Here is a 23,649-nt window from a genome sequence, read left to right on the forward strand (position 1 = left end):
ATATACAGTGGCGTAACTAGGATATTTGCATTCCCACAGCGCAGATCTCCTCCAGGCTCCGGACCATCTCCTCCTAACCTACAGTGCTAATGAAAAATTACAATCCAAAAATGGCTGCCCCCTAATAGCAGACAGTTTTTAAGAATGCTAGAGGAGGCCGCCGCTTCCTCTAGCATCCCTAAAAAACTGTCTGCTGTATGGGGGCAGCCACTTTGTGAGGGGCGGTTTTCATTAGCACTGTAGGTCAGGAGGAGACGGTCCGGAGCCTGGAGGAGATCTGCGCTGCGGGAATGCGGCGGCGGCATGAGGAGGGGTAAGGGGGGTGATTAACTCTACACGGGCGGGCGGATGAGAGGGCTAGGGGGAGGGTGGGTGGCTGCTGCCTGCCCACATGTCCCGGTCAGCCACACACAGAGGTATAGTAACATATAGTAACATATATTAACATATAGTAACACAGACCGGCGCCCACAGTTACTCAGCGCCTCCCCACCATAGCGGGGGCTGCGGGGCTATAGTTACACCACTGCGAATATAATAAAAGGATAATGCCATTCCTAACCTCTATGAGTGGAATTAAGTGTATTGCACACCGGGGCAATTCAAATGCTGCTCCATACAGGAGTGCATAGCTGCTGGTGCTGACATTATTGTTATGGTGTTCTGTCATTTTGATATGTTGGTAGGTAGTAAATAAATGTATGAATGAAGGTTATGAACACATTGGGGTTGATTCTAAACTCCTTCTTTAATGGACAAAACCATGTGCACTGCAGGAGGGGCAGATGTAATGCTGCTCATGATATTGGCCCTTATTCAGATCTGATCACAGTACAAATTTGTTCTCAAAATGGGCAAAACCATGAGAGCTGTTAGCTCAGGTTTTTCTTTCCTGCACTGGCACTTTATACACATTGGGCGCATTCTGATGAAAAGGCTCCCATGCCTGGAAAGAAAAACCTGAGCTAACAGCTCTCTTACCTATACGTAGCGTGTCTGTGTGTAGCTGCCATGCCTTGAAACGTTGATGGAACCAATATGATGTCACTTGTATCACCTTGAAAAAACATAAAAGTCCTTTCTTTAAATCTGGGAGTGCCGCTTATTCCGCTGTGGCAGGCACAGTGTCACCTTCTCAACTACGGCTAAACATCTCCTCTGCAGCTGCGGTATGGACACTCCCATAACACACCCATGACAACCTTTTTTCTATTTTATTCCAAGCTGCAAGAGATTCACAATCAATAAACCTTCAGTCACCATGTATTAGGGTTGGACGATCAAAAAGTCAGCAATGATAATATGGAATGTAATTAATATGCCAGCAGTCGGGATCCCGGCGGCCAATGCCAAGATCCTGATAAAGGTGGTTTGATTCTGCATGTTTTTCCACAAGCTGTCAGCAATGTAGAATTTTGAAGATCACTTTAGGGTACTTGTGTAATAGCACGGTGCCCGGCTACGCTACGTTTTCAGCGTAGGCTAAGCTACGCTGTCAGCGTAGCCCAACGGTTGCCTAGCGTAGTTAGTGCAGTGACTACGCAGCAGACCAACAGCTGCCTAGCGTACTTAGCGTAGTGACTCCACAGCAGACCGGCTCTGTCCCCGGCATCCATGGCAAGCCTAATGAACGCCTCTCACACAGCGCCGGTAACCACCAGATCCCCTGCACTGGCGGACACCGGCGGAGAGGGGATCATGCGGGCACTGGCGGAGAGACGCTCTAGCTGTCTGAGACGCAGGTGCTTCTCAGACGCTCCTGTGTCTCAGTTATTATTTTGGCAGGGTACGGCAACCCTGCCCCTGTCCACTTCAGGGAGACGGGGTTAGGGGGTTCGGTAGCACATGCGTCTCTTGCACAAAGGGGTTTATGTGGACGCAAGTGTGTCTGATGCACAATAAAGGAGGCATTTGCCAGTGCTCCATGTTACATACTGGCAGATGCCTCCATTTGAACCCATACTATCCATGCCAGCCCGAAGCATGGCGATCGCAGTGTGCCCCGCACGGGAATGCGTTACGCGTCCTCCCGACCTTTTCATACCCCCATGGAGTTGAATTTATAAAGTGTGGCAAGCGCAGCGAGTCACCGAGCCCGAAGCGTGACAAGCCCCGCAAGGGGACGCGGAATACATGTAAAGTAATCCGCGTCTGCTCGCCACGCTTAGGGCTCGGTGACTCGCTGAGCTTGCCACACTTTATAAAATCGACTTCACACCGACGCGGATAATGGGGTTATGAAAAGGCCGGGAGGATGCGTAACGCGTCCGCTCACCACGCTTCGGGCTGGCGTGGATAGTGGGGGTGTTTCAGGAACACATTCACACCTGCCATATCATACATCTGAGACAGTAATGACGACATGTGTTAACTGGTAACTGGTTTTTAGTTAATAATAATAAGAAAGCAACTTAACAAAGTACAATAATATCGAAATTATCAAGAAGAAATAAAAAATGAAACAGTTATTCTTCGGATTCTGCATTGACAGAAACTGTAGCTGAAGTTGATGTAGTTGTGTCTGCATCTGTGTCGTCTGCTTTGTCAGCCTGTGGGAGTTAAGGCATAAAGTATATGCTGGAAAGCGTTTTCTGTGCCAACAGTCTTTCGCCAAATGAATTCCTGTAGGTAGGAGTCCAGATTCTGCCGCGCAGTGCCCCTTTGATGTTTGTTACGCCACTTACACAATCCCCAAAGGCGTTCAATGCTTTGGGTGTGAACCCTAGTGTCCGGATCAACAAAATTATACAGATGGTTCACCCGTGCATGGTGATACCCTGCCTGCTCCAGCTGCTTGGTGTTATATGCTCGCCAGCAATCTGAATATATAGTTGTCTCTGGTTCTATATATTTGTTGATGGTGGCCATCAGGGTGCTGGCGTCGTGTCTTTCCACAGGCGTTATGAAACAGTCACCGGTGTCTCTGGAAATGCCTCTAAACAGCCACTGTTGAGGCAGCACTCATCTGACATGACTTTCCCTCTGTACAAATAGACTGTCATCCACCTCCACTATTTTTCCCAGACCACCAATCCAGCGTTGGGGCCGTGACATTAAGTCCACGGTGCAGGACTCCCGCATAAGAATATTGTACAGCACAGTGGTTTTATTCGACAACTTTAGTTGTTGCTCACAAAAAGATATGCTTGAATAAATAAAACGGATGACGGTAAGAAATGGTGTACGACACCCCGGGAACCAATGTGCCGCAGGGAGACTGACCTTCTTACGGCAGGTTTTAATGTGGCAGCGCCACATGCACTCCTTCATACTCAAGCGCATGTCCATTAACACAGGTTTGTGTCAGTGGCAGCCAGTGTCAGACTGCGGCATGTAGGGCCCACCAGGGAAATGCACTCATAGGGGCCCACCAAGGGGCGCAGTCTTTTTTGAAGGGGTGTGGTCACTTGACCAGAGAGGAGTGGCTAATTATCGTAGGTGCCCCCTTGCATAGTATATAAAGAAAACAAAATGTGCCTTTCAAACGGGTGCCGGACGGGTTCCCGACAGTCGGGATCCCGACAGTCATTTACCCGACGTCGGGATCCCAACTGTCAAAATGCCGACAGCCGGGTGCCCGACGGACACCCGCTATTTTCCCTCGTAGGGGTCCACGACCCCCATAGAGGGAGAATAGAATAGGTGGCTCGCGTAGCGAGCCACCGTGCCCGCAGCGTGGCGAGCGCAGCGTGGCGAGCGCAGCGAGCCCGCAAGGGGCTTTTTTGCGCTCGCCATGCTGTCTGACTCCGGGCAGTCGGGATCCCGACGTCGGGATAATGACTGCCGGGATCCCGACTGTCGGAGTCCCATACCACACCCTTTCAAACAAGACCAGTTTCACTCATGCAAACGTGTTAAAATAACTACAGAGATAAAATGGATATCAATAAAATAAAATAAAAAATTATGCAATCAATTTTTATTGAGTATAAAGCAGAGTTACAGAAGGTAGTCAATGTAAGACCGAATAATGCACTTACAACAAGATAGAAGAAACATAATAAAATAATTACCTTAAGTGCAAAGAAAATTCTTTGGGTGTAACATCAAATTGTAATTATGCGTAACTCTGAAATCAACTCATACCACATATAGTAGTGAGTTACGGAGCATAGAAAAAACAAATTACACAAGGGTGGCACTACATAAATTTAATAGAAGAATAGGGGGAAAGAGGAGGAAGATAAAGAAAGGAGAGGAAATAGTAGAAAGGGGGTTGGGTGAGGAAGGAGTGGGGAAGGATTTATTCAGGAGTCACTGCGTAACAGAGAGGGCCCTATCGGACCAGACATGTATGAGTATTCAGGGGATTCTTTAAAAGTGAGCCAACTTAGCCAGGTAGCGGTAAAGGTCTGGGTAGAGTGTTTTAGAAAGGATGTTAGATCCTCCATAGACATATAAAGATCTATCCTGCGAAACCAATGGGAAAGGGGAGGAGGTGTGGGGACCCTCCAATGGCAAGGTATAACAGCTCTAGCTGCGTTCATCAAATGTCTGAGAAGTGATTTTTTAAAAAGTGAGATTGGCATATCTTTCAGATTAAGTAACCAAAAATCAGGGCTGAAAGGGAGTGAAGAACTAGTGATCTTCTCAGAGATAGCATGAATCTGGTGCCAGTATCCCTGGAGGACTGGGCACGACCACCAGATGTGTAAGGGGGTGCCTGGGGATTGATCGCATCTCCAGCAGCTATTAGGCAATGCTGTGTTCATGTGGTGTAGTATGGAAGGACATCTGTACCAGCGAGATAATATCTTGTATTGAGTTTCCAATGTCTGAACTAACTAGGAGGATGCAAATATAAATTTAAATATTTGGTTCCATTGGTCTTCCGACAATTCTCGGCCCAATTCCTCATGCCAGGCCAGTGTATAGGAAGCAACAAGAGAAAGAGAAAGTACTCTCTTTTTTGGGGGGCACACTTTGAATTTAAAACTTAACGTTTAATCATGAATTCATTAAAAAAGTTTTTTCTTAATGACATAACAGGACAAACACACATTAAACATACAAAATGCTGAAAACTCTATTTTATGAGAGTTCTGAAATTATTGTGAATTGGTCTTTGTCAAAAAGGGGCTTACCAATCTAGAAAAAATTCTGATTGGGAGCTGCCAATCACGCAAAAGAGAGGTACCACAGTATATGGAGTGGACCTAGGGTGACCTACTCATCCCTTTAATCCGGGACACATATTAATTACACAGGTTCTGTGGCTGTCTTTCACCTGGTTTTAAACTGCCACACCTCAAGACTCCATTTCACCTGGATTTAAACTGCCACAGAACCTGTGTAATTAATATGTGTCCCGGGTTAAAGGGATGAGTTGGTCACCCTAAGTGGACCGCAAATATTTATTATTACTTATATTACACCAATAATAGTTAATTATAAATGCTTATCAGGCCTTTTCTCTTACTATTATTTTTGAAAAGATAAGAGTAGGAATCCCTTCTACTAGAGTAGGATTCAACAGTAAAAAAGTTTTTCTTGAGAGAGTGCTTTCTGTGCAGCCAATAGTTGGTATATATAACAAAAGAGAGAGGTAGAACAAACTAGTGTCAGTACACCCCTGCAGTTTGTTTGTTACCACGGTGACTGCTGCTGATTGCTCTCACCGGACTGGCTCTACCAGTCCTTACAATTGAGCGGGTCTGTCCGTGTGACAGTTGCAGATTTGGGTGTGAAAAAGTTAGGGTATTCAATCTCTCAATGTTAGAGTGGGTGACTCCCTGGTTGGCAATGCCCTTGCAGGGAAGTCTACCCTCAATCAATGAGGTTTTAGCCCTGAAAGTGTGCAGATTTAAGAGCAGATATGTTGCACTCTTGGGTGTCTGTGCACGCTGCTTTCTCCCACTTGCTTTTCAGTATTGGTGGGCGATGAGCGGTGCACTCTACCTTTAAGTGCAACTTGAAAAATCCCCACAGGTAAGTGTATGAGAGAAAAAGAAAGACAAAAAGCAGTAAGCAGGAAAGAGTTTTACTGTGATGAAAAATATATCAAGAAAAAGGTTTTTCAATAATCACACTAATTCCACTGAATTATGTGCACATATACATCAAATTTCCTGCTGCATGAATTCCTTTAGTTTGTGCAACAAATAGATATTCTATAAGAACACTATTGGTAATCTCTCTCTCAGCAAAATGAACAAATAATATGTAAATTCATTTATACAAGTAGTTATCTTGAAAGTTACTCCAAGAAATTTCTCTCCCGGCAGGGAAAACACAGGTAATATGTATCAATGAGTCACTAGGTTTATAGTATAAATTCCAAAGCTGCACTTTGATACATGGCATATCATACAAATAGGCAGACAAAGTGGGTAGTAATCACAAATAGTTGTTTTTTGATATCAGCCCCTAAATAGGGGTCTTACCACCACCCAGATTACTGCCGAATTGCAGCCAGAAGGAATGTCAGTCTGCCGAAAAAGAATCTCAGGATCTCCTTTCTCAAGGCCTGGAAGCGGGGTTGAGGAGTCTGGTGCCTCCCCAATGACTAAAGGTGTAAGCTAGATGTGGGATAGACAGCTGTTTCGCGGAGGTCCCGCTTCCTCAGTATCCTACAGTAGAGTGCACCGCTCATCACCCACCAATACTGAAAAGCAAGTGGGAGAAAGCAGCGTGCACAGACACCCAAGAGTGCAACATATCTGCTCTTAAATCTGCACACTTTCAGGGCTAAAACCTCATTGATTGAGGGTAAACTTCCCTGCAAGGGCATTGCCAACCAGGGAGTCACCCACTCTAACATTAAGAGATTGAATACCCTAACTTTTTCACACCCAAATCTGCAACTGTCACACGGACAGACCCGCTCAATTGTAAGGACTGGTAGAGCCAGTCCGGTGAGAGCAATCAGCAGCAGTCACCGTGGTAACAAACAAAGGTACTCTTTACTTAGAACGGCGCCCACGATTTTGATCGTGGGCATCGTTAGTAAAAAATCGCGGGCATCGCATGCACTAAAAAATCGGGTGCGATGCGACCGACGCGATGCCCGCGATTTCCCATAGGGAACAATGTTAAATGTCTCAATTGACCCGATTTTCCTGTTCAATGCCTCAATTGACCCAATTTTTCCATAGGAAACAATGTTAAATGGCCCACAGAGGCCAAATAGGCACCCTGAAGTGTGAAATGGCCCCCACAATTGTTAACGCCACCCCACGATCAAAGTGAACCCGAAGCGTGGCGAGCGCAGCGAGCCCGCGAGGGGCGGCGGTACGCATCCTACGACCTTTTCATACCCCCACTATCCACGTCGGCGTGGAGTTGAGAATAGAAAGTGTGGCGAGCGCAGCGAGCCACCGAGCCCGAAGCGTGGCGAGCGCAGCGAGCCCCGCGAGGGGACGCGGACAGCTGTGAAGCCCGCGAGGGGACGCGGATACCTGCTTCGGGCTCGGTGGCTCGCTGCGCTCGCCACACTTTCTATTCTCAGCTCCACGCCGACGTGGATAGTGGGGGTATGAAAAGGTCGTAGGACGCGTACCGCCGCCCCTCGCGGGCTCGCTGCGCTCGCCACGCTTCAGGTTCACGTTGATTGTGGGGTGGCGTTAACAATTGGGGTGGCCATTTCACACTTTAGGGTGCCTATTTGGCCTCTGTGGCCCATTTAACATTGTTTCCTATGGAAAAATCGGGTCAATTGAGGCATTGAACAGGAAAATCGGGTCAATTGAGACATTTAACATTGTTCCCTATGGGAAATCGCGGACATCGCGTCGGTCGCATCGCACCCGATTTTTTAGTGCATGCAATGCCCGCGATGGGCGCCCTTCTAGGTAAAGAGTACCCAAACAAACTGCAGGGGTGTACTGACACTAGTTTGTTCTACCTCTCTCTTTTGTTATATATACCAACTATTGGCTGCACAGAAAGCACTCTCTCAAGAAAAACTTTTTTACTGTTGAATCCTACTCTAGTCGAAGGGATTCCTGCTCTTATCTTTTCAAAAATAATAGTAAGAGAAAAGGCCTGATAAGCATTTATAATTAACTATTATTGGTGTAATATAAGTAATAATAAATATTCGCGGTCCACTCCATATACTGTGGTACCTCTCTTTTGCGTGATTGGCAGCTCCCAATCAGTATTTTTTCTAGATTGGTAAGCCCCTTTTTGACAAAGACCAATTCACAATAATTTCAGAACTCTCATAAAATAGAGTTTTCAGCATTTTGTATGTTTAATGTGTGTTTGTCCTGTTATGTCATTAAGAAAAAAACTTTTTTAATGAATTCATGATTAAACGTTAAGTTTTAAATTCAAAGCGTGCCCCCCAAAAAAGAGAATACTTTTTCTCTTGTTGCATCATATATTACTCTCAGGGGAGCACCTCCACAACATTTATTAGTGCAGAGGCACCTGATATATCAAAATAGTGGATCATCACATATATCACATGTATATTGTACTTTAAACTATATGTGGTACTAGTGCACAGGTTATCAGTCCCAATACCCCCTTCCCCATGTTGAAACAGTGTATAGGCAGGCCTGGAGCTTGAGAAGTTACTCAGGCAGGTTTTGTAAAGTTTAGAGATCAAGTGTTTTGGACAGTCTTGAGAGAGGAGTAGAGATTCAAAAGGGGTCGGATCCCAACTTTGGTTTCGTAGGGGGAGAGAAGAAATATAGGGGTAAATTTACTAAAGGAAATTTGTAAAAAAAAAAAGTGTACAAATAGGTGTATTTGTATCCAGAAATACAATTATTTTTTACATTTACTATCCCGAAAATACGGCAATTCGTATTGATGTGCTATCAATACGAATTGCCGTATTTTCGGGATAGTCAATGTCAAAAATAAGTGTATTTCTGGATACAAATACACCTATTTTTACACCTATTTTTTACACATTTCCTTTAGTAAATTTCCCCCTTACTATCCCGAAAATACGGCAATTCGTATTCGTATTGATGTGCTATCAATACGAATACAAATTGCCGTATTTTCGGGATAGTAAATGTCAAAAATAAGTGTATTTCTGGATACAAATACACCTATTTTTTACAAATTTCCTTTAGTAAATTTCCCCCTTACTATCCCGAAAATAGTTATTAGAAATAACTTGGTGAGGTGTCACAGGCAGTTTGTGAAAGAGAAAATTGGAAAAGTAAGAATTAAGTATTGAACCAACATGCAACCTTTTAACAAGAAAAATATTGTAGGGTACTGGGTTGGTGGTGCTCCCAAAAGATTCAGCAGGATGACTGAATTAAATTAGGTGTCATAGGAGAGACGTAGGGAGAACAAAAGGGTTTTTGGGGCACACTTGAAATTTTAAGATAGTGAAAAGATGGTGTACAAATGTGTGATATAAAAACCTTAAGGACAACCTTGTCCACAGTCACTTTGTGAAAAACCAACGCAAGGAACCCAGAATCAAGGGCAGCCACCCCTGTGGAAACTGCAAAGCCTGCAGTCACATCAGGAACACTCTGACTATACATAACCGTTATGGAGATCCAATAACTATCTATGGCTACTTCAACTGCAAAAGTCCAAATGTAATTTACTGCATTACCTGCCCCTGTGACAAGAAGTATGTTGGCCTCACCTCTCGCCCACTCAAACAACGATTGCTTGAACACATTGGGAATATTAGGAATGCGGCTACTGATAAACTTAAGATGAAACAACTAACTTCAGTAGCCAGGCATTTCCTCAAATACCACAACTCGGATACCTCCCTACTGACATTCTCAGGACTGGAGCAAATCCATCTCGGACGTAGAGGGGGTGACATAAATCAAACTTTGCTGCAAAAAGAAAGCTGGTGGATTTTTCAGCTTGATACTCTTTCTCCCAAAGGTCTTAACGAAGACATTAATTTCAGCTCTTTCCTTTGATATACCTCATCCATTCTCACTAATTAGACCTTATCCAAATTTTCATTTATTTAACCAATCACCAAAACGGCTTTCAGTTCGATATATTCTCGCAAAATCCTTGGTCCGACAAGTAGGGAAACTGTTTTTTGAACCATCCTGTGCTGTTCTGGTTTTACAGCATTTAAGAATCTTGTTTAACACTACATTTCTACATTTTTCTCTTCTAGGACATACGGGCCATCGGGACAGCTTGCCACCTAAGGATTCAATTAGTTTAATCTAGTCATTATGCCACTAATTATATTCATTGTAATGAGCATATTATTAATTTTCATTATTGTGTATCCAAAAAATTTTTTTAATTTTTTATTCATATATATTTTTATCCACCTTTAATACATTACAATTTCTTATCCCTACCGTGTATCAACATAATAATCAAGTTAAGATTAATTTAACTACTATCATAACATCATACATTTTGATATACAAGAATAAGGGATGGCTAATTGCTAAAATATGCTAAATATGCTATTAATAATGTATACTCATATGCTATAATTATTTCTTTCAGAACGGATAAACTATCTGATGATAATATTATTCTAATAATATTATTCCAATCTTACTATACTTTAGACCTACCAAAGCTGTCCTTATAATAACCTATTATACCCATGTCTGCAGCATGGCCACTATACTGGTCTCCACCCAGGCCATTTGAAGTCCATTATCATTATTCCCTTTGACTAACCATTTCTTTCTTCCCATTCCTTTCCCCACATTACTTCACCAACCAGTGAAAATCTTCACACCCCACATACTTTTGTAAAATACCGAATTTTGGTATCAAATGGTCGACACAAACTATGTCGACTATATAGTGGGATCTCACTATTAAAATAATCTAACTTAGCCTAAATTTAATTTCAAGTCAACTTCATCAGACACCATTAGTGTCATATATTTATTTATATATTTTTTCTCAGCACTGTTTTAAGGTGCCTTTCTAGATGCATTTTTAGGTGCCTTCAGTTGACAACATTAACCATACCACGCAGTGATATTCACCACACTCCTCTTATTTTCATTTTATTTCATTTTATTTTATTTTTAAACACCATATCGTGGTGCTAAGAGTCGACATAAAGAATGTCAACCACAAATTACTAGGAATCAATACCTGTATCATAGCCTCCAATGTTATCAGACACCATCGATGTCTCACAACTAATACCTTAACTAATGTTAACAGACACCATCAGAGTCCTATATTCATAATCTCAGCGTAGTATTTAGGGTGCCTATAGTCGAACGTAATACAATTCCTTAGCCACTAAAGCTCAGGTTAATGCCATTATTACAAACACTAGCGGCTTTACACACCCCCCTTCCTTATTGGGACATCCTTATGTCCATCAATTTTCCGAACGCAGGATTGGTCTGCCCACCTCTCTTATACAGACTGGGAGTCCCCAGTCCAGCACGTCACTGTGATCAAGCCCAATCGGGGCGAAACACGTGTCCGTCTGACGTCAGGGCATTTCCAGCCACTCAGAGCCCTCCCACAGTCCTTCTCAGAGCAGCGCGGCCGTTATGATTTAGACGGTGGGAGTTCTCACCGCACGGTTTACCTTACCACGCTTGGATCCCGCTGTCACTTATACAAGGTAATCTGTTTCTCTGCTTCTCAGTTCACAGATTGCCGCTTGCGCACAGACTTTGTGTCTGATGCGTACGCATTCCGATACCGCTACTGAGCGGGACTTTTGTGCTTTATCATATGGGGCACGCTATAAATAGGTGTCCACTGTATGAGAAATCGAGCGCTTGTTATTAATGTGACCCTCAGGATAATTTTCTTTGCATACTAGTGTTGTTTTGTTTCATTGACTATACCTTATTAGCTTTTCAATCTACCTACCTGCTTCACTGGTGTTACCATTAAACCACTACTAACAGCCTTAATTAAAAACCTTTAACCATTGGTATTTAGCAATAGTCAGCTAAATTGACAATTACCGCCTTTCTTTCTTGAGAATTGATATCAATATTTGGTGTCCTCAACCAATACGTTCTGTTATATTGTTTTGATACATGCTTGAACCACATGCTGTGATGTATGCTGCTGATAAATTTATATATCTTGCACATACAATAATTTAAGATTTATAAAGATCTTACTCACCCCTGCATGTGGCATTGTGCGCAGTATTTCCCATTACTGGCTCAGTGACCACGAATTCATTGAATCCAGCAGTGGGCACATATACCATTACTCTGTGAGCATACCTCTCCTTACCCTTCTCATCCTTCCTCTTTCATTCTAATCTACTATCATCTCTCATCTGGACTCGCTCACTCTCTCATTCTCCTGAGCCACATCGGGGAAAAGCAGAAGTGACAACTGGCTCCTAGTTCCTTTTGACACTCTCTCATCTGATGCCATATACAGCCATACATCGCTGGGCCGCCTGATCCCATCTGAACTCAGCAGCTAAGCAGCGATTGGCTGGATCAGTACCTCTTGGGGGACCATCAGGGAATATCCAGTGCTGTATCACACATTCAGACAGCAGAAGTAACGAATGCATACGAAGAGCATTCTTATCTCTCCCTTTACCCATTAAAACCTGCTCTAACATTAGTAATGTAAACCTGTTACCCGTATCACTGTATTTGGGTCCATTATTATGTATTGTCAAAGGAGGGTCTGAAGCAAGACTCCAAAATATTAAAATATTACGAATCTCTGCAACATTTATGTGCGTGATATCACTATCTTGTGTTGATTTGCCTTGCTCAAATATTTACGGTCTGGTAAATTCCCTGCCAAATCATTTTCGCCCACTTGACGGTTATTGTATTACAATTTCGTTTTTGTCTGCATTGTGTATTACGATTATAAAATAAACTCCGTAGATATACTCACTTGCTGATTGATATATATATTGATATATTGAAATTGTTTTTTGTATTCAATTGACGTGTGCTTCTATGCTTTTTTAAGTGTAATAAATAAAGGTTAGATTTTATATCACACATTTGTACACTATCTTTTCACTATCTTAAAATTTCAAGTGTGCCCCAAAAACCCTTTTGTTCTCCCTACGTCTCTCCTATGACACCTAATTTAATTCCATCCCGAAAATAGTGTCTGACCTGGAGATAGAACCAAAAGAAATTTGGCGGGAGACCAATGTCATCTCGTAAAGCTGCAAAGGGACGTAAGCCAGACCCGTCCACCCATTGACCCAGGTAGGACACGTCCACTGAGAGGAGACCAGAAAGGTTCCTTAAGTTAAATCCCGGAACGAATTCAGGGTTGTTGATTAAAGGTGTGAGGAGTGTGGTACCTGGATCGAAATAGGGGAGATGCCTGTATTTAGCCCAGCATTTCAGTGTTGGGGACAAGGTGGGATGTCGTACCAAGGGGATCTTCCGGAGCCATGGTATGACCCGGGGAGATATTCCTACTGAATGGCCTTACACAGAAGGCCATAGCTTGTGTTGGACAGGTCTGGACATCTCTATAATTCTAGTAATTAGGACAGAGTGATAGTAGCTAAGAAAATGGGGGAGTTGCAGGCCGCCCCTCCCGCGGTTCTGGACCAGAATTTATTGGGATATTCTCGGTCTACGGTTCCCCCAGATGATATTGACTAGAAAGCTTTGCAGTTCTTTAAACAACGATGGGGGAATTGCGATAGGAAGAGTTTGGAGCATGTAGAGCACCTTAGGAAGGATATTCATCTTGACCGTATTGATTCTACCCAGCCATGAAAGTCTAAGTGAAGACCATTTCGTGAAAAGCGCTTTAAAGTTAGCCAACAAGGGTACAAAATTAAGTTGGAAAAGGTTTGAGTTGTCTCTCGGTAGTAGAACCCCTAAGTATCTAATATGTGATGGGTGCCAGCGAAAAGGAAATTCCCTTTAAGTCCCTCCACTAAGCTATCCGGGGCAGAAACATTTAAGGCAACAGATTTTGTGAAATTAATCTTAAAATTGAATAAATTTGCAAACCTCCAACATCAAAGACGGCAGGGACGTGGCTGGACTAGATATAGATGCGAGAAGATCATCTGCATATAGGGCCAATTTATGTTCGGATCTGCCTACTTTAATTCCCTTGATGTTCTCATTCATACGAATCGCACGAGCCAGGGCCTCCATGCACAGCACAAATATTAAGGGTGACAAGGGACAGCCTTGTCTCGTGCCGTTCCGAATGTGGAAGGGATCCGAAAGAGCGCCATTAACACAGATTCGGGCCGATGGGGTACTGTATAGAGCCAGAATACGGTGAAGGCAATTTGAACCCAGTCCAATGTGTTCAAGAAGGGCCTCCATAAAGATCCAATTTATCCTATCGAAGGCCTTCTCCGCGTCGGTGGACAGGAGGACGATGTGGGCTTCCCCAAGTTTAGTAAAGTGGATCAGGTCGATTGTTGTAGTGGTATTGTCTTTGGCTTCTCTACCGGTTATAAAGCCCACCTGGTCCCCGTGAACCAGCTCAGGGAGAAGTGGTCCCATCCTCATAGCAAGCAGCTTAGCAAAGAGCTTCAGGTCTACGTTTAGGAGTGATATAGGTCTGTAGCTAGAACACTGGGCTGGGTCCTTACCCTCTTTGGGAATTATAGAGATATGGGCCTCCAGAGTTTGGGACGACAATAGCGTCTCCTTAGAAACCGCATTGCATGCTTTTAGGAAGAGGGGCATTAGCATTGAGTGAAAAGATTTGTAATATCTCGTTGGAAACCCATCCGGGCCAGGACTCTTCCCGGGGGAGGTACACGAAAGGGCCTGTTCAATTTCCTCTATGGTAAAGGGTCGTTCAAGTAAAAATAGGTCTGTTTCTGACAGACGAGGAAAATTTACCGAGGCCAGGTAATTGTTAATCTCCTGCTTGAATGAAAGTCTATCTGGAGTGGACATGTCCCCCTTTAGGTTAAAGAGTTGGGTGTAATATTCTTCAAAGGTTTTTGCTATCTGGGAAAAGGTATGCACCCGTCTTCCCGCTGCATCCATCACGTTTTGGACATAGGTCTGTGATCTCTGTGCTCTCAGGGCTCTTGCTAACATTGAACCAGGCTTGTTACCCCAAAGGTAATATTTGTGTCTGCATTTACGTAATTCAAGCTTAGTTCTATCCTGTAGAAGCAGTTTGAGTGACGCTCTGGTCTCAGTTAATTCCTTTAAAACACCTGGTGAAAGGGTGGATTTATGGGATGATTCTAGGGATGCTATCTGTTCTAGTAGTTTTGTCCTCCTAGTCTCTTTTTCTTTTTTCATTATCGAACCCAGCTGTATACATTTCCCCCTAATTACGCATTTGTGTGCTTCCCAGATTATTATCGGAGATGATTGCTCATTGTCGTTATTGGAAATGTAATCTTGTATTGTTAATGATAGATCTTTTTTAAATCTGGTGTCGGAGAGGAGGAGTTCATTGAAACGCCAGGACCACGGACGTGGCTGTAGGGAGGGTACAGTCACTGTGGCATAAACAGGAGCATGATCTGACCAAGTGACCTGTCTGATTTCACTATATGTGAATTGTTGTAAGAATCTATGGTCTACTAAAAAATAGTCCAGGCGTGAGTAAGTGGAGTGTGGTGTTGAATAAAAGGTATAATCCTTTACCGAGGGGTGTTGCATTCTCTATTAACTGGTGTTTGTGAAGTAGTTGCCTAATTTTACGGTGGTCTCGTATACGCGGGGAGTTTGGGACAGGGTTACAGTCAAGAAGAGGGTCCAGGGACCAATTTAGATCCCCTCCCAGTACCATACAACCCTCTCTAAGTGGTTCAATGAGGCGCAAGACTTTTCCAAGAAACTGGCGTTGTTTAGTATTGGGGAAATATACATTAACAAATGTATATTTTTGTGAAAAGATCGTACATTTAAATACATGGCAGCGTCCCTCTATCAGGATGTGATTTGAAATAGCTAATGGTTGCAATCTGCTAAGGTTTTGCCTACAGAATTATCACTAGAGTAAACTAGGGGGTAGTGGCTATTCAGTCTAGGTGAGGCACCCAGTTTAAAGTGCGTCTCTTGTAGGAAGGCCACGTCTATCCTTTTGGACCTGAGATCTCTTGATAGCGTTGATCTTTTCTCGGGTATGTTGAGACCTTTTACATTCAGAGAGCAGAATTTAAGAGTTGTAATGTTGGCTGAAGTCATATCTAAGGTGTCAGGCGGTTGTCTATCCTACGACATAACCACAATCGAGTCTCGTCTGGGCCAAAATAGGGAGTGTGATCTCCTGTGGGGAGAGAGGAGAGATGGGAAAGGAAAAGAGCAGGGGGGGGGGGGGGGGGGTATAAAGAAAAGAATATCATAAGAAAATAGTAAGATATGAACATATAACAAGAAAAATTCCAAACCACCTTTGGAACCAGCGATGCCTTTACTATGCTTTACAGTCCAAAGTATGTGGACCCCCTAACTGGGGTTGGCGTGTGCCACCAGCCACCGGGCTAAGAAATCAGTGCTAAGAGTAAGATCTAATGCATTTCCTATACATATAATAGTAAAACATAAGCGCCAAATGAAAGGTGCATTGTGTATCTGGGACTATTCATCAAGTAATAGTTACTTTTAACATAATGGGGAGAAATCTCCCATGTAAAAATACTCTAGGCTATCTACTTTATAATCTAAACTATAACTACTACGGATGTGGTGAAGTTAATTCACTTGTGGGAAAGTGGTTGTTGTTGATTGAACCAGTGCGTAGTAGTTATTTAAACAGGAGGGTAATAACAATTGCCGAACTCAGTTAGCCGTAATAGAACTGACTTACAATAGTAAATTAAGAATGTACTATGAATGAACAGCAGGACCAAGTATAGTGATTAAATATCATGGTCAACGATGGTAAGAACCTGTGACAGAACTGAAACTTATGCCTACCATGTCCTGTTGGTTTTGGACAACGTCAGGATATAACCCAGTACCCATTGGTCCCAACTTTCAGAACAACTAACTAATAGTTATGCAACATTGGGAACTGAAAAGTATAACTCCTCAAGGAGTCGGGGTTGTTGAGTGAGGGTAGAGGACCTGTCGGTACTTGTGGAGTATCACGGCTCCCACTATGGCCATCGTACATGAAAAAATCGCATGCGATCACATCGCATGCGATCGCATGCGATCGCATGCGATCGCATGCGATTTTTAACAGAAAAGCATTCAAAGGTATTGAAATTAGTATGAAACATGTTCAATGGCCCCCAAATGGCATTTTTTAGGCTGTACCACCCCCACTATCAACGGGAACCCGAAGCGTGGCGAGCGCAGCGAGCCCGCGAGGGGCGGCGGTACGCGTCCTACGACCTTTTCATACCCCCACTATCCACGTCGGCGTGGAGTTGAGAATAGAAAGTGTGGCGTGCGCAGCGCGCCACAGAGCCCGAAGCGTGGCGAGCGTAGCGAGCCCCGCGAGGGGACGCGGATACCTTCACAGGTATCCGCGTCCCCTCGCGGGCTTCACAGGTGTCTGCGTTCCCTCGCGGGGCTCGCTGCGCTCGCCACGCTTTCTATTCTCAACTCCACGCCGACATGGATAGTGGGGGTATGAAAAGGTCTTAGGACGCGTACCGCCGCCCCTCGCGGGCTCGCTGCGCTCGCCACGCTTCGGGTTTGTGTTGATAGTGGGGGTGGTACAGCCTCAAAAATGCCATTTGGGGGCCATTGAACATGTTTCATACTAATTTCAATACTTTTGGATGCTTTTCTGTTAAAAATCGCATGCGATCACATGCGATCAGATCGCATGCGATGTGATTGCATGCGATTTTTGAAAAATGCCTAAACACGGCAAAAATCGTATCAAATCGCATGCCATCGCATGCCACTACATTTGGCATGCGATGGCATGTGATGGGAGCCATGATAATCCACAAGTACCGACTTGTCTAAACAATTTAAACTAAGCAAACAGGGAAATATTTCAACAGTCCTGACAAACCATTGCATGGGGCCTGACAAAGGGTGAGGGGGATCAATGTGTGCTGTAAGGTGGATCCAATCTGCAAGGTGCGGTTTATTTATTGCAAGGGTCGAACAGAATGAGTCCAGGTCATCTGGATCTTGAAGCATGACAATTTTGCCCTCATAGGATGCTTGGATGCTTAACGGGAAGCCCCATCGGAATCTTATATTCTTTTGTTTTAGAAGGTCAGTGAGGGGTTTTAACAGACGCCTTTGGTGGAGAGTACTCCAGGAGAGATCTGGGAATATTTGGATCCTCTCTCCATTAAATTCAATAGCTTCCAGTTTTCGGGCCGTATTCAAGATTCTTTATGATAGTGTAAATGGCAGATAACGTCCCTCGGCCTTTCTGTTTGCATACCTATGGGACGTAGGGCGCGATGAGCCCTATCGAACAGGATAGTGTTGTCAGGTGCCGCATCAGTTATCTCATTAAAGATTTTAGTGAGGGCATCGATTAGGCCAGGTCCTTGAATGTTCTCAGCGAGGCCACATATCCTCAAATTATTTCTCCTTCCCCTGTTGTCGAGATCTTCAATTCAACGTTTAAGGAGTTTTAATTCCTGAGCATGTATGGAGGTAATTTCATACAGCTTGTCCTGGTATTTCGCCGCCTCTCCAACGTGTTCCTCCAATTCAGAGACACGCTGGGCTGTTTGACTCAGTTCCGATTGAATTGTGGAAACCTCCATCTTAATAGTTTCTCACAGTGATTGTTCCAGGTCAAGGAAGTCTTTTTTAAATGGGAGATCCGCTTTGGTAGGCAGGGTACGGAGATATGATAGAACTTCAGTCAGCGTGACTTCCGAACTCGGAGGAGCGGACGAGTTTGGAGTGGACTCCATTCGATGGGGGTTTTGTGGAGACTGTAAAGAATCTGAGGAAGTTTGACTATCCTCGGCGTTAGTTTCGATGGTTTGAGTGAGAAAGCGAAATATGTTAGACTGTGGTTGACTTTCGCTCAAATGTCTGGGCCCCAGCGTCTGTATGCCCCTCTTAGTCCTCCCCATTGGCAAGTGAGATATGGGAGAACTGTAAATGAATAGTCATAACACGATTAGCTGCGCATTTCAGGTACTTTAGGATGGTGTAAGCCCGGGGGAGGGTTGATGTCCATGCCTCCACATTCTGTGTGGGTGGTTAGGGGGTCATGGCCCTCAGGCCGAGTGGGACTGCTATCTCATGTATACTCCAGAGGTCAGCTTCTCCTGTTATATTCCAGAACAATGTCGACCAAGTTAGGGAAGGTATAGCCAACCAGTGCAGGCTGCGCGGCCGCGGCAGGGTGGAATAGTATGCAATGCACTTGTAAGGCTTTTTAAATGGAATATGGAGTTAGGCAATATGGTGTTTAAATAAAATTGTTGGGTGCTATGCCAACGATCTCCACCAGATGGCGCTTTAGTATCAAGATTAAGGCGATAGGGAAAGAAATGTCTCCCCTTTGTAGGAATCCTGCAGGGAAGCACCCATCAATGTTGGTACCAGAAGTAGCTTGCAATATTCTGTACACCCCTAGCTTATCCCATCAGGAAAGGGAGAAGCCTAAAGAACATATATCCCTGGGGAAGTAGGAGAGTTTGGGGGTAAGTTCCCCCACCAAGCTGTATTCTATTAGTGTCCCAATTAGAAGTTTATAAACTGCAATTTTGGCCAATGTAGGAGACCCAGGTAGCAAGTACATTGTAGAAAAGTGCCCAAGTCCACTTACTGTGATCATATGCAAGTGACTGAACCTATTATTCAGGTAAGGGCCAAAAGCATGGAGCCAGAATGAGGGTAGCCGCTGGTCTCCTCACCAAGATGGCCGCTGCTTCTCTTACGCCGAGGGTCCCAGTGTGCAGGGGTCTCTTGCGGTCCCCTGGGGGTTCAGCTGTCACCTCCAGTCAGCTCCCACCCTCCGGGCATCTGCCACCATAGTGGGGAGCCTCCAGTACCGCCCGGCGCCCTCCGCCCACCAATCGCGGCACCAGAGCCGCACCCTCCTTTGTAGGCCGCAACCTGAAGGGACCTCCGGATCGTCCCCCGGCTCCGCGGCAACGCTACACGGGGTGGCGGGGAGGTGAGGAAGGTATTCCGGTGGCGCTCCGGCGGGCAGAGAGGCTCCAAAGGCTGATGAAAGCTCTGTGTGCCGGGAGCTCCAAAGAACTGCGTCCTCTCCGTTCGGCAGTCAGGCCACGCCCCAATAAAATAAAATTTTATTTATCCCGGTAACCATATGCATATATATATATATATATATATATATATATATATATATGCATAGCTACAAACATATTATAAATAACAGAAAATTATTCAGCAGCATTTGAATTTAAGCACACATTAACCATCATTGCTATTTTATCTCACGGTTATGGACATATTTCAAAACAGAATGGCTGATACACAGAAATATAAATCTACTGTGTATGGGCACGTAGATAAAACAATAAACATAAAGATAAAACAATCTTAGGGCCCTACACACAGAGAGATTTGTGCCAGTGATTCATAACGGGAGATTCAGCATGAGAGATTTCCCTTAAACTGAATCCCTCAGATTATGAGCCCACACACAGATATTTGTGCCAGATATTCATAATGGGGATTCAGCATGAGAAATTTCATATCTATGACACAGAAAGTTTAGACAACTTTAGGGGAATAAAAAAAGTATTCAAAATCACTTATAAACATTGGTTCTATAGTGTCGTCGACCCCCAAACATTGGTTTCAAATGATGGGTGCTGAGAGCTGTTATTTCATCTAATACTGTACTGTTCTCTACACAAGAATACCAAATATCGCTGCGGGAGGGAGGGTCAGGGTTTACACTGCAGGAGGGAGGGTCAGGGTTTACACTGCTGGAGGGAGGGTGGGAGGGTCACGGTTTACACTGCTGGAGGGAGGGAGGGAGGGTGGGAGGCTCAGGGTTTACGCTGCTTGAGGGAGGGTGGGAGTGTCAGGGATGGGTCTACGCTGCTGGTGGGAGGGTCAGGGTTTACACTGCTGTGCAGGAGCCTGTTATTTTAGGTATGCAGTGCATTGGGCCCATAGGGTTATTATGGGGCCCTTGGGCAACTGCCCATCATGCCCAAGCACTAAGACGGCCCAGCACACACAATGAAAGCACTTTACACACACTTCATGACATGGACTCACCATGGGGTCTCATTGTGAAATAAGCCCCATAGAGTGGACTCCTTTCCAGTTGGTAAATTCACATAGGGCCTTATTCTAGGTAACTCTTTCTGACAAAATCCTTCTTAGATGGACAAAACCATGTGCACTGCAGGTGGGACAGATGTCATTGTGCAGAGGGATTTAGATTAGGGTGGGGTTCTACTTCAAAGTGAGATCTATATTGCAGTCAGTATTTATCCTGCACAGAAACAAAATGGCTCACCCAAATCTAATTCTCTCTGCACATTTTAAATCTGCCCCGCAGTGCACATGGTTTTGTCCATCTAAGAAGGATTTGTCAGAAAGAGTGAACTAGAATAAGGCCCATAGTGACAGAATCTGTTTCATTTCAGATCCAGCATCTCCAAATTGTAGATTCTGGATCTGAAATGAAACAGATTCTGTCACTGATGGGTTAGTCAGTGCCACTGTCAAAACATAAGTCACCAAGCCTTAAAACAAGAAAGAGGGGCAACATTACAGTGCCAGTTAAATACCTGCTGCTGAGCCTGTGCTACCTAGCTAAGCCCTTACAAGCACCATTAATGTCTAATCAGCCAACTATAGTCCCTGCTGCTGCACCAGATCAATCATAATAAATCTATTTACCAGCCAGCAATTACAAAACTGTATCTTGACTTCCACACATTAAGCACCACCATCTCCAGCATTTAATGAAGACATCGAGAAATTAATCAAGACTCAGATACACAAGACTCAGAGACTGAGTGACCTACCTTACCTAGGCAGGCAGGCAGGCTACAATATATAAACTTTCTATCTGCTCTCTCTGCTGTAAAACACCATACCAGCAGCAGCAGCAATACTGTCATAAAATAAAACCCATGCCAAGACAAAAAAATTAACAAAAGCTAGGCACCTATGAAGCTGAAGACAGTTGAACAGAAGATATTAATTAGTAAACCTGACCCTTTTCATCACCAATATGTCTCCAATTCATTATTTTACACACGCTTATTATTGCATGGATCACCAGCTCCCATTCACTATTACAGGACTTACACCAGGCTGCTCCCATCCTATGGAATGCCCTTCTACGCACAATAAGACTCTCCACTAGCCTCCAAACTTTCAAGCGTTCCCTGAAAACTCATCTCTTCAGGCATGCCTATCATATTTAAGTTCCATACGCATAACCCTCTGAGGCACTTATGTATTATATAGAATTAAGGAGGTTGCAGGGACCACAGGCGCTTAATAAGTTCACAAATAAGTATTTATTAGGAAAATAACACTTGGTCCAATGTGGACTGATAAGCAAAAACTTTAAAATGACAATACAAGAAAAGATAAAATGACATAACAACAAGTGAAAATGGTTCCAGGGATTGACCCTTACCCAAGCCTGGTGGTGGAGCCACAGGTGTTAAAGTGCAGAGTGCCTCCGGGGGCACCCTGCAAGGCTCTAAATGAATGAGGCTGGGAAGGTGTCCTGGTCCTGGATAAGTGCTGTCAACCAACGCGTTTTGAGTTATAGAAGCTCTTCCTCAAGCCTTGACAACTTCCCAGCCTCATTCATTTGGAGCCTTGCAGGGTGCGCACAGCGTCTATTCCCACAGCCAGGGGGCTGGGGGCATGGCTAGAGGCTCACAGAGCCTCTGGGTCATGCCCCAATAGCGTCAAAATGGGGGCATGGCCTCGTGGAAGAGCTCTGAGTATAGGCCACACCCCCGGAATTAGGTCACGCCCCCCGAAAATGTCGGCGCGCATCAGCTATAACCTGGATAGTGCGCAATGAAAGTTGGGAGGTATGCGATGCAGTATAACATAATAATTTTAGCATGATTTATAGAGCTCCAAAATATTACATGATATTGTGGGTCAATATCACAGGTCTTGTGATACATCTTGGAATTAACACCACATGATCTATATATACTGGCTGCTTTATTTTTACACTGCAAAATAGATATCAGTTTGAAGTACAAACCCCACCAAATCTAACTCTCTCTGCACGTTACATCTGCCCCCCCCCCCCCCCTGTAGTGCACATGGTTTTGTCCATTAGAGAGAGACTTTGTTCTTGCAAGTGAACCAGAATCAGGACCATAATATATGAATATGAGCGTAATGACAGACTGATATTTATACAGTAAAATAATTATCACCCTGCTTAAATCTTGTAAACAAAATATACTGTATGTAGCATTTATTGTTAGTAAGCATTTGTGTGTTTTACATTCCACAATGAGACATTTTAGCAGTTTGGTAAAGGTCATATCATACAGACCATTTTTTCATGCACAAACACACAAATACACTTCTAAATGCATAAAATATAGGTATATACATGTATTTAATTATCTGTATTAGCTACTCAGTGGATCATGTATAATACCGTACTTAGAAAATGTATAGGAGTATGTCTGCACAATAATCTAGAACTTACCAAAATCCTGTGCTTCTCCAGAAATGTTTCATCTGCTTTTTATTTTTTGTTAGATCTACGTTAATAACATAACTTCCAAATGCTAAGCCTGGCAATAAGCCAATAGCTAATATAAGACTCAGTGTTCCCATATCCTGTGACCATTTACAAACTGACTCATAAAGCTGTAACAAGTGAGCAAATTTTGTCACAACAAAACCTCTGCATGTCTGAGGTCTGTGTACACTGATTTAAAAG

General features: G+C 43.9%; 1 protein-coding gene and 1 pseudogene across 1 annotated transcript in view; one reads left to right on the plus strand and one right to left on the minus strand.

Annotated features, from left to right (window-relative positions):
- IDUA (alpha-L-iduronidase) overlaps positions 1-23,649 on the minus strand; it is a 154,785-nt gene extending 131,136 nt beyond the window's left edge. Inside the window, exon 1 of the mRNA XM_083177247.1 lies at positions 23,413-23,649. Within this exon, the coding sequence (XP_083033373.1) occupies positions 23,413-23,543 (131 nt within the window). The 5' untranslated portion in view covers positions 23,544-23,649. The remainder of the gene's footprint in view (positions 1-23,412) is intronic.
- On the plus strand, positions 12,287-12,403 carry LOC146038750 (5S ribosomal RNA; annotated as a pseudogene).

The sequence above is a fragment of the Crinia signifera genome, chromosome 1 (assembly GCF_055691185.1).
Source record: "Crinia signifera chromosome 1, ASM5569118v1, whole genome shotgun sequence".
NCBI classification, from domain to species: domain Eukaryota; kingdom Metazoa; phylum Chordata; class Amphibia; order Anura; family Myobatrachidae; genus Crinia; species Crinia signifera.